Source organism: Trematomus bernacchii, unplaced genomic scaffold, assembly GCF_902827165.1.
Source record: "Trematomus bernacchii unplaced genomic scaffold, fTreBer1.1, whole genome shotgun sequence".
Taxonomy (NCBI): Eukaryota; Metazoa; Chordata; class Actinopteri; order Perciformes; family Nototheniidae; genus Trematomus; species Trematomus bernacchii.
This window is the reverse complement of record NW_022987714.1, coordinates 2,517,149-2,528,059: the sequence shown is the minus strand read 5'-3', so window position 1 is coordinate 2,528,059 and position 10,911 is coordinate 2,517,149. Positions and strand designations below refer to the sequence as shown.

At 38.0% G+C, this 10,911-nt stretch overlaps 3 protein-coding genes across 3 annotated transcripts; 1 reads left to right on the top strand and 2 right to left on the bottom strand.

The window, feature by feature from the left end:
• Window positions 1-55: 55 nt before the first annotated feature.
• Window positions 56-3,471, bottom strand: LOC117491286 (ras-related protein Rab-8B). The gene is made up of 8 exons (XM_034141189.1): window positions 3,227-3,471; window positions 2,554-2,614; window positions 2,408-2,468; window positions 2,230-2,307; window positions 1,990-2,079; window positions 1,830-1,895; window positions 1,687-1,737; window positions 56-1,207 (listed from the first exon to the last, which is right to left on the bottom strand). Exons 1-8 carry the CDS (start codon window positions 3,348-3,350, stop codon window positions 1,115-1,117), a joined length of 624 nt encoding a protein of 207 aa, XP_033997080.1. The 5' UTR covers window positions 3,351-3,471; the 3' UTR covers window positions 56-1,114.
• A 1,564-nt stretch (window positions 3,472-5,035) lies between these two features.
• rps27l (ribosomal protein S27 like) lies at window positions 5,036-6,810 on the top strand. Its single transcript, XM_034141190.1, has 4 exons — window positions 5,036-5,341; window positions 5,982-6,090; window positions 6,331-6,441; window positions 6,572-6,810. The coding sequence occupies exons 1-4, from the start codon at window positions 5,336-5,338 to the stop codon at window positions 6,598-6,600; spliced, it is 255 nt and encodes an 84-aa protein (XP_033997081.1). The 5' UTR covers window positions 5,036-5,335; the 3' UTR covers window positions 6,601-6,810.
• Window positions 6,811-10,505, bottom strand: dnaja (DnaJ heat shock protein family (Hsp40) member A). Its single transcript, XM_034141185.1, has 8 exons — window positions 10,330-10,505; window positions 9,867-10,013; window positions 9,094-9,268; window positions 8,420-8,524; window positions 8,100-8,327; window positions 7,762-7,992; window positions 7,563-7,663; window positions 6,811-7,452 (listed from the first exon to the last, which is right to left on the bottom strand). Exons 2-8 carry the CDS (start codon window positions 9,996-9,998, stop codon window positions 7,234-7,236), a joined length of 1,191 nt encoding a protein of 396 aa, XP_033997076.1. The 5' UTR covers window positions 9,999-10,013; window positions 10,330-10,505; the 3' UTR covers window positions 6,811-7,233.
• Between the last annotated feature and the right edge of the window lie 406 nt (window positions 10,506-10,911).

Sequence of the window (10,911 nt, the reverse complement as noted above, 5' to 3'; positions counted from 1 at the left end):
AAGTTAACAAATTCTGTGTGTTGACAGTGCAGAGTAGTGAAAATCAACAAAGCTCTTTTAAAGATCCACTTACTTTACTAACTTCCATTGGTGTAATGTACAATAGCTTACAACCCTTTACATTACAGTTTTAACCAGTCATTGTGTTTCCATTTTTGATGTCTACACTTCCAGGTGAAAATAAATCAAGTTAGTTGTGCTGACATTATGACCCAATGTGAACATCAAAAACATGTATTTCCTAAGTACGATTGACACTTTAAATATGGTCTGTAAACATTTTCTGTCCAGATACTGTAAAATGTGCTTAATAATGATCCACTCAGGGGAATCCCTATAGCTTTCATGCAAATACTGACAGTGGCATAACATCATGTAGGTACATCTTCCAAGAAACAAACACCCTTTCAGTTTCATTTTGACACAAAAAACCTGTATACATAAAGGTTTCCTTAAAAACAGACGGTTATATATATATAAACAATTTTGTCTTTTCTATCACAATACTGTGACTCCTTCAAAGGCGCATATGAAGAAATATAAATGTTGTCAGTGCAACCGGAGAATATAGGCAGGTTTGAATACATACATTTACACAGACAAATACAATCAATGCTCAGACTCAATATGTCTATCTGAAAGCATCATCATAGTAAATATGACAATAGGTAGTATGTATAAAACAATGCTACAAGTTAAGAAAGATTCCGATTTTTTTCTTTTTTACTCCCATTTATAAAGACAACTATGCAGAATTGTATTCTATTTAATCAAATCTATTCAATGACATTCAACAGAAGTATTATAAAAGCCAACAGAGTCTCTGCCTCCTGTGAGCAGACACTGCATGGCCAGCTACTAACCAATGCTGATTATCACGCACAAGTCCTTTGCATGAGCGGATAAACAGTTTCAGGCCTCATTCCGGGTTGATCCTCATCTGGTCAGGAGCAGATCAGGATGGGATCTCAACATCATGAACCTGTGAACTTCAGCTGGAAGTAAAGCTCTCTGAATATTACCAATGATGCTGCTGCTGCAAGGACGCCCGGGAGGCAGGAGCCCTCCAAAAACAGGAAAGTCACGCAAGAGCCAAGAACACCAGAGCCAGATCCTAGAGGAGTGAACACTTGAACAATTTGATCCTCTTTGACTTTTTCTCTGTGATCTTGACAGGCTTTCCAGATCCTCCGGCATTGTTGTCAGTCTAGCAAGGAGAGATATGAAAGTGGAGAAATAAAGTAAGGCTTCACATTAAGTGGAGCACCGATCAAAGGCATTTATATTCATTTAAATCAAGCAAAACAACATTTTTATGAGTAACTCGAATAGTAATGTGATTTAACTGATGTTTAACATGTGATTTTCTTTAATAAAGGGCTAATGCTTCACGATAAATCTGTATTTTGTTTGAATGATTTCTATTCTTTGCATATTTTTAGGAGAATATAGACGTCTAAACAAAATCAATTAAATATGTTTTGCCCCCAAATAATTGCAGCAGTCCTCCTCTCCAGCTGCATTGGCCTCTTGTAGCCTAGGAGGCAACATACAGGGCTAAAATAATTGCTACTGCTTGCAAAGCTTAATGCTTATATCACATAAAAGTAAGGGAAACATGTCCCTCCCATCCCCAGTGGACTTTACACCCTTTGCATCTATTATAAGAATCTCTTAATCACTTACTGTCTTTGAGCTCAGGTTATGTAATATGTCTCTTCCCATGCTATAAAAAGCCTAGAATGACAAAAACAAAAAAACAGGTAAATGTACATATTTCTTTTTATTTGTGTTATGTTGTGCTTTCAGGGTTAAAACATGTTTCTTACCTCTTCTACATTCAGGCCAGACTTTGCACTGGTTTCCAAGAACTTAACTCCATAATCAATAGCAAGCTAAGAGAGACAAACACACCATGTTAGGGTCACTCAAGAAAGCCCATCATTTTAACTTGCTCAAGACTGCTTGTTGGTAACAAGAGAAACGTACCTTTTCTCCTCTGTCTTTGGACACCTGTCTCCTGTCAGTCATGTCACATTTGTTGCCCAGGACCATCTTCTCCACATCAGACGAGGCATGCTGGAAGAAGTTAAAACAGTAATTTTGCAAAGTCTTATATATGTCACTCTTGGAACACATTGTTAATATCATCAAGTTATTTCTACCAAATATAAAATCATGTTATGTTATTTGTTTTCAAATCTATACAAGTTTTGATTCAGAGCTCACCTCTTCAATATTTCTAATCCAGTTTTTTATGTTTTCATAGGACTTCTCATTGCTGATGTCATAGACCAGCATAATGCCCTGTGAAGAAAAACAGTCCTCCTCACAAACAATTTCATAGATCTTGTGATATGCAAGATAAGCCAATAGGAAGGAAGTGCAGGATAAGGAGCAGACTTACCATTGCTCCTCTGTAGTAAGCTGTTGTGATGGTGCGAAACCTCTCCTGTCCTGCAGTGTCCCTACAAAACATTAAGTTGTGCAAGTTGGTGTCACACTTGGATTTTTTTAAATAAAAAATAAAAAACATATTCAAATTACACTTACCAAATTTGAAGCTTGACTCTTTTTCCGTCCAGCTCGATTGTTCTGATTTTGAAGTCTATTCCTGCATTTGAATAAACAAACAAAGACAGAGTGGTATTTGCTGATGCTTACTGCATTGAATAGTTAGATGTCATCAAAAAACATGTTGCTAAGATGCACCAAAAACCAGGAACTTCTGCAATAAGCAGCTGCCCTTTCTGACCTTTAGTAACTTTTCTATTGACTGGTTATCCTATGCCAGCAAAGGATGACATCATTCAAAATCACAGCAATACTAGCTGCTGCAGTATACTGAGTGTAAAAGCCTTATGGATTTAACAATAGCCTATTATAACGATTCTGAATGGCACCAAAAAGGACTCACAATTCAATATGGTTCCCAAAGGTCAAACATCATTCATGACTATACTATTGATATCATTCTAACCTCCCTGGCAGTGGTTCCTATGATCCATCAAGGACATGAGATCATTAAAATGTGTTTCTCAGTTCCATTGTCCTGCAGTTACTTCCCCTTTAAACATTATTGGTCTGTATAATATAAGGAAATAGGTTTTAATACGACTCTATATTGATCACCAGTAGTGCAGTGCAGTAAAGCCTTGTATTCTGTCAGTATGGGCAATAATTAAGTCAGATGTATCTTGAGGGGCGTTTTCAGCGGGGTACTCACCTATTGTAGATATGAAGGTGGTATTGAAGGAGTCCTCGCTGAACCTGAACAGCAGACATGTCTTGCCGACTCCGCTGTCTCCAATGAGCAAGAGTTTGAAGAGATAATCGTACGTTTTCGCCATTTAAACACACGATACACTGCAACGTTTCGGTTATATTAGGCCGTATGAGTCGGGATCCCCGTTTGGAAATCCTCAGCTGTCTCAGGCACTGGCAGCAGCAGACCGGTGCCGACAAGTGTGACGTCACATTCTGCTTTGCATTGTGGTCTATGTAGTTTGCAAGAATAATGTGTGAGCCATGACTAAATGTAGTCTTCTTTTTTCTAAACAATCGCTATGCTTTTTAAATGGATAAAATACAAACATAAACAACACTTAATGGATTCACTTGTTTAATGTTAATGTTGTACGGTTGTAAAAGGAATTTAAATTGGCCCATAGGACCTCTAATCAGAGACAGGAACGTGGTATCCTTGTACCATTTGCATCTTAACATTACAATACAATACAAAACAATTGCTTTTGGCCCGTTGCTCAGCATTACGTTTAATTTAGTCCCAACAAGGATAGGCGCCATTTGCACTGTGTAAAACTTTACACAAAACTTCCAAAGAAAAGTGGGACTGGTCAGACTAAGTGAAATAAAATAGTATAGCAACTGAAAGATATTGTTGAAGACAATGCACTTGTTGAAACTTTCAGAGCAATTGAATACATGTTGTCCTATCCACAGAATACAAGGCTACCAAACAAAACCATGTGAAACACACACACACACAGAAATGAATAAATATAAAATGTAAGTGAAAATAAATGTAGAAATAAATTGAAGATATATAGTGTGTTCTGTATTATTCTCAATTTTAATTTTTTTATTTAAACATTTTTTTATTTATTTCCATATTTATTTATTTGTTCTTGTATTTTTCTATTCCTGTATTTATTCAATTTTTTCCCCCTGTATTTATTTCCACATTTATGTAGCCTATTCCTGTTTATTTCCACATTTATTGATTTCTCTTTTTTTCACATTTATTTATTCTTTTATTTTTTATATTCCTGTATTTATTCCTGTATTTATGTATTTCTTACATATGTCATGATCTGTCCTCCTGATACCTGTGTGCTCGTTGTGTGCGTAAAGGTACAATTTCACTAAAAATCACATCACAGCAAGAGCTATAGTTGGCATTCATTGATGTAATAACACATTGGTGGTCCAGAGGTCTATGCATTGGGTTTCCTGGGTTCAACACCCAGGGGAGGGACATCTTTTGTCTTCTTGCTATGAACTTTTTCTAACAAAGTGACGCCCATGTATACAAGGCAAAAAGTTTGGGCACCCCAGTTTCAGGGTGTGTGGGATTCACCCAGAGGCCAATGTTGTGGTTGTTGCAAACTGTATGGGTTATAGCCATAGGTTGTAGCCTATGGTTGTAGGGTTGTAGCCTAAGTTTTGAAGTGAAATATATCAATCTGGAGACAGTTCAATCAAATGATTTAGCTGTCTCAATGTAATCTTAAACATATTAGTTGTACAGAGCAATTGGTGATTACCAGCCAAATAAGCAGCACCAAATAATACTACTACTATTACTAGCACGTGACTGACACGCCGGGAGCAGGTACCCGTACATCACGTCCCGCCGCGCTGTGCACGGCGATGCGGCGAGGTTTGGCTGTAAACCCACGACCAGAGCAACCTTCACCCTTTTTCAGGGATAACTTTAGGGGAGGCATCTTTTAAAGCACCACTTCAAGAGATGATGATCATTTGAAGAAAGTCACCCATACCATCAAATCTGATGTTATCAACTAAACAAACACAACTGTAGGCCAGATGCCAGATTATTTTGATAAAATTATAATATAGTTAAAAATGTAATTGGGTCACGAACAAGACAGTCTCTTTTTTTTCTTTGCATTTATAACACCTTACGTGTTAAAACGTTTTATTAAAGGCAATTCTCAAGCTTCTCAAGATACCCGTTTTAGCATTTCATCGATAGCGCAGATCTGGCAACCCAAGCTCTGCAACTGCACAGGTCCTCTTTCTGACCAACCAGCTCGCGTATGCACAGCGAAGCGAGCATACACCATTGAAAATGCCTGTAAGTTATTAATTCCTTTAGTTAGAGTTACTATAGTGTGTTGTCAACTGTCGGTACATATGTCGAGTTCCCATCGCCACAGAATGCCGTTGTGTCCGCGGTATGAAAGTTGTGTTGTTAGTGTGTAGCAGCAGCAGCACATGGCGAGAAAGTTAGCTAACAGCGTTAGCCCTGTCTGGAACGGGCGGCGACTAATTGCTGAAACGCAACAGTATCCAATGTGTATTCTCGTTGCAGATTGATTTCGGTCCAGGAAATAATCTGTACCTGTTTTTTTGTAACATAAGGCCAGTCGTACGGTTACCCCCAGCTGATTATAGTGTACAAAGTCAATTGAACAAAAACTACGTTTGAAGAACAACGACGTTGTCGATGTTTAGTGTTATTCCAACATACATGATGTTTCGAAAATCTATGTTAGTTTACATCTTGATCTTTGCCGTGATGTGTATATTTAAAAACATAACAAAATGCGTAGCCTCCCTTGTTTTTCAAAGCAGTAGCATTACATATATGTAGTAAATGTAGTCAAATTAGCTTCACAGCTGTTATACTCACATATTTTACTAAACTTGGCTCAGGTCTAACTCCCTCAAAACTGTTGAAATGCATTTAACCTGGTTTGTATTGTTCACTCCAGCTTGCAAGAGACCTCCTCCACCCTACAATTGAACATGAGAGAAGACAACATAAAAAGAAAAGGCTGGTTCAGAGTCCCAACTCCTACTTTATGGACGTGAAGTGCCCAGGTATATATATATATACATCAGATTTAAGTTCTCATCGACGTATGATGAATGCATAAAGAATAATAAATGCCGAGTTTGTATGCCTTTTGTTTTATCATACCTGGGGTTATTTCTCAGTCATGTTTTTAACTGTGATTTAGCCATCTTCAATATCACATTTCAAGTGACATTTCTGAAAAGCTAATCTGAGTGCATTTAAATTGCATTGTGTAATTACAGTCTAATCATGTTTCTTTATAGGCTGCTACAAGATCACCACAGTGTTCAGCCATGCTCAGACAGTGGTACTCTGTGTGGGATGCGCAACAGTGCTTTGCCAGTCAAAAGGAGGAAAGGCCAGACTGACCGAAGGTAAAATATCCACATAAGTTGAATTATTGCGAGTCCTATAAAGTACTTTGTTAATTAAGTATCACCTTTTTACATGTGTATATCTGTAAGTGGAAGGCAGTTTTAACTTATTTTCATTTTTGCTTTTCAGGTTGCTCTTTCAGGAGGAAGCAGCATTAAAAAGGGGATTGCAATTAAGCCATGCTGTTGATAAATTCTATCTCCCCATTATGTAACAAAGTAACTGTGCATTCATTAACAGCAGGTCCTGTCACTATACAGATGTCCAACTTTTATGAAGAATTTGTAAACTAGCAAACATTTTATTCTGCAAGATGATTAATGTTACATTTCTATAAGTATAAGCCAATAAAACACTCTGAAAACATGTTAAAGCATTCTGGGACTTTTATTGAGAAAAAAAAAATGATGTTTGTCAAGACTGAAATTACCTTCATAGAAAGCATACAAGTAGTCTTTTCAGCTTTTGAAAAGAAAACATATGTACCATAGATTTCATTGGAAACATATGGGTATAAAACACAGATCTTAAATAGAGAACATACAAGACACTGACACCAAAATACCGTTTTTGATAACTTAGGGAGCACAAACAAAACGTGAAAGGAGTACTCCACTTACATATTTGTGTCCCTTTAGAGTCACACAAAAATGGCATTGGCAACTGTTTTAAACCTAATGTTACTTCTTTTCATCACAATATTTTTTGTGAAAACAGGAATTAAAAAAGAAAAGGCATTTTCACACAAAAAAAAAATCCACATGCTCTACGACTTTTTTTAATTTTTACAACTACTGCGTCTGACATTGCACCCCGTTTCCGTTTCTGGGACCCTCTTCGTCTTCCTCATACGCTTCCCTACTGGCCCTTCTCTGTGACGACACATCCGGCTCACTGAGTTCCACCTCCTCCATGTCATCAGTAATCATCACATCCTCTCTGGGAGGAAGCAGTCTTTCCAGCTGGAACATGAGATGCTCTGGAAGCCAGTCTTTCTCTGGAAATGCAACCTGCGGGATGCATAACAATTTCCTTAAATAAATGTTTTCTTTACAGCATAACAATTGGTTGATATCCAGATTTCGGTCAGTGGGACAATTTTGTGTTCAGTGTACCTTACCTGGAACTTAATGATAAGCTGCCCTTTTTCATAAGGCTCCTTGTAGATTGGCATGCCCTCATTCTGAACACATCTGATGTCATTATGCTTGATTACTTCACCTGTTGACAGAAAACAAGGAAGATGTTTATATTTTAATTACAAATATAGTCTACCAGAAAAGGCAACACTGTAGGCGAGGTTGATTTCAGTCAATTACCTGGTAGTGCGCTGATGACGAGCGTTCTGTCGTCTAATGTTTGAATAGTCTTCTTGAAACCACACAGAGCCTCAGCTAGTTTGATATCCATCTTCATTATCAAATCCTCGTCTTTCCTCTGGAACAAGGGGTGATCCTTCTGATCCAGAACGATGATTACATCCCCTGGCTCCAGTCCAGGTTCCTGGTCCCCTTCTCCAGTGAATGTTATTTTCTGACCGTCCCTCATACCTGCACCAAACATTTATCTTAGGTTTAGTTTGGGTGGCAAGACACATTTGCACTAATACATACATTATTGCTATTATATATATTATCAAATGTGGAAAACAACATACCTTTGTCAATGTGAACCTCAAGAACTTTCTTCTTGCGTTCTACTTTGCGTCCATTGCAGCTCTTACAGCGGTCCTTGGAGCTAAATTTCTCTCCCTGTCCCTGGCAGTCTGCACACACACTCTGGATCTGCTGAATCATGCCAGGCCCAATCTGTTGCACCTTGATTTGAACACCTCTTCCTTTGCAAATGGAGCACTTTTCCATTGCACCTTTCTTCCCACCATAGCCTGTAACAAACAGGACAATGTCATTAACTGAACATTTAATCATTATTTAATATTTTGTATAAAAATTTTAAAAAAAAGACAACACTGCGTACCTTCACATGAGTCACAAATGATGTTCTTTTGAAGTCCGAGCTTCCTTGTACTGCCATTGTACATCTCATCCAGTGTTACACTAAGTTGGTGGACGACATTCTTCCCTGCAGGAAAAGCAAATACATCCAAATTAAACAGTTATTAAGTTGTGGATGTTAAGGCTAGTTTATTGCCTCCCATGAGAGATATATATCTGGAAGACATTTTTTGGGGGGGTGTTGAGTTAGGACATCCCCATAATCTTCCATGCTATTTTAGCCTGATTGAATATTTGAGCTTTAAGCTTAAATGTAAGATTTTCAAAGCAGCTGGTACTACAAAAACGTTCTTGTACAAAAGCTTTCAACATGAGTGTGCCTGCTGCTCACTTGTAGTAAGTGACCAGTGTGATGTCCTGGCCCGTGGATGGCCACAGAAATATAATCTCAAACTGATCTGGGATCTAACCCAATTTCTTCAGTTTCATGTTGAATGATGTGAAAATTATGCCAAATTAGTCAACAAACATAATCCACTTCATCAGTATAGCTGATGAAGTGGATTATGATATAGCTTGTGATTAAAAAAAGGATTTGTGTGGCCTCAAAACATTCATAACAAATTAGCCAAGTAATTTGTATACAGCAAGGTTTTTATATACAAACAGCTGCTAGGTTACTTTTATAAATCTTACCTCTTCTCTCTCTCTGCATCCTTCCTCCACCTCCAAAGAACATGTTGAACATGTCCATTGGTGAAGTTCCTCCTCCCATGCCTCCTTCTTTGATTGCTTGTTCTCCTCCTTGGTCATACAAGGATCTCTTCTCTGGATTTGACAGCACTTCATACGCTTGAGATATAAGCTTGAACTGTAACAATCAAAACAAAACAAATTTGAAGCATCAGGCTCCCTTCAACAATGCTCAATAGATATGTAAAGAAGTATCATTCAAGTAAACATCTCAGAATCCAACCAAAGTTAAAAAATACAATATAACATCAAATATAGTTGTATACATTAGATCGTTTTGCTAATATAAGGTAATGCTGCCAATTGCCAATGTAAGGTCACGTTGCTATGGTTAACAGGGTGTATACAGTATAGATTATATTAGTATTACTTGGTGTAACGGTTACATTATCATATTATCACATTGTGATGCTAATGATTATGTGTGTGCAAATGGCTGGTATCCTAAATGTATCAGATCAAGTCCATCAGCATAAGGAGCCTAAAAGTACAACTAACAACCACTTCCTTCATTTTATTTAAATTTCACAACCTACGGTGGCATTTGACCTCAGTTTCAGCAGGGCATATCTCCCTGTTCCTAAACAGAGGAGCTGCGAGCTTATTCCAGAAAGTTCCCAGGGTCAATTCAACAAGGCGTACAGTTTAAAATTAGACAGCATTTGTTACTGTCCATAAAGGGCTGCCGGATATCTAGCTACATGCTACTAACTTACCTTCTCTCCTTCATTGGGGTTCTTGTCGGGATGATATTTCAATGCGAGTTTTCTGTAGGCTTTTTTGAGTTCATCCTGCGAGGCTTCAGGGTTGACACCCAGTAACTCGTAGAAGCCGGTTTCGTGAACCATGGTGACAACCTAAATCTAAATAAAGCAGAAAACAAATCAGCATCCATCAAATACGAAGGGCCGCCAAAAACCATAAACCGTACGCTAGCTAACAACCGTGTTACTAAAACACAAATGTCCCTACAGCATGTGATACACGACGTTACAAAAGAACCGGTGGCTTAAATACAGTAGCCTGAAACGGATAACGTGAGTAAGCGTGGGGTTACATGACGATCAACCATACACAAGCTTAGCCTATATTACATTAACATTGAATGAAAGAGCTAGCATGTATTAGCCGTATAGCTAAGCAGTTTTTCAAAGCACCGTTTAGTGTAGGCCTACTTACTTGCTAGGAGATATTACTATTCTAGCTTAAGTAAGGGTTACGGTGAGGCTGGTGGAGGAAGATGGCTGGCTCTTCTTATAGTCGCTCGGCTCTGCGCTTTGGAACTTTCTGGAGAGCTGTGGGAAGAGTGGCCGGAAGTGTCGTTGGGCTGCAGTCTAGAAAAGACCAAAAGACCTGGGGGAGGGGTGCATGATCAGACTGACTGGTTCATCTAGGAACTTCACATTACCTTGTTTAATTAATGATAATGAAAATGAAGTTCGCCAAGCAATGTTGGAGAGAGTACCTCTAGGCTACAAATATAAAAGCAGAAAGTAAAATAATGCTTACTCATTCTGGGTTGGCTTTCTGTGTCCCCAATAAGCCTCCTCAAAAGGTTGGTGTTATGGGCATACTATTTTTATTATTATAAATGTAGGCAATATTTCTATGATTTATTTAAGTTGAAGCATATTCCTACGTACTATTATCTGTTTTTAAATTGTACCTATACAATATTGCCATGCAAAATAACTAACAGTAACCACGGCTGTCATATAATCTTAGTGGAGATAAAAGCACAATATTTGTTAATATTAGTAG

Coding starts and splice junctions, on each gene's coding strand:
- dnaja (XM_034141185.1), bottom strand. CDS start 9,998: ATGGTTCACGAAACCGGCTTCTACGAGTTACTGGGTGTCAACCCTGAA. Junction 7,993..8,099: donor TGAGGTTCACATTGACAAAG/GTATGTTGTTTT, acceptor TGTTTGGTGCAG/GTATGAGGGACGGTCAGAAA. Junction 7,453..7,562: donor AGCTTATCATTAAGTTCCAG/GTAAGGTACACT, acceptor TGCATCCCGCAG/GTTGCATTTCCAGAGAAAGA.
- LOC117491286 (XM_034141189.1), bottom strand. CDS start 3,350: ATGGCGAAAACGTACGATTATCTCTTCAAACTCTTGCTCATTGGAGAC. Junction 2,080..2,229: donor GGATTAGAAATATTGAAGAG/GTGAGCTCTGAA, acceptor AACTTCTTCCAG/CATGCCTCGTCTGATGTGGA. Junction 1,738..1,829: donor CTGGCCTGAATGTAGAAGAG/GTAAGAAACATG, acceptor TTGTCATTCTAG/GCTTTTTATAGCATGGGAAG.
- rps27l (XM_034141190.1), top strand. Junction 6,091..6,330: donor TATGGACGTGAAGTGCCCAG/GTATATATATAT, acceptor GTTTCTTTATAG/GCTGCTACAAGATCACCACA. Junction 6,442..6,571: donor AAAGGCCAGACTGACCGAAG/GTAAAATATCCA, acceptor TTTGCTTTTCAG/GTTGCTCTTTCAGGAGGAAG.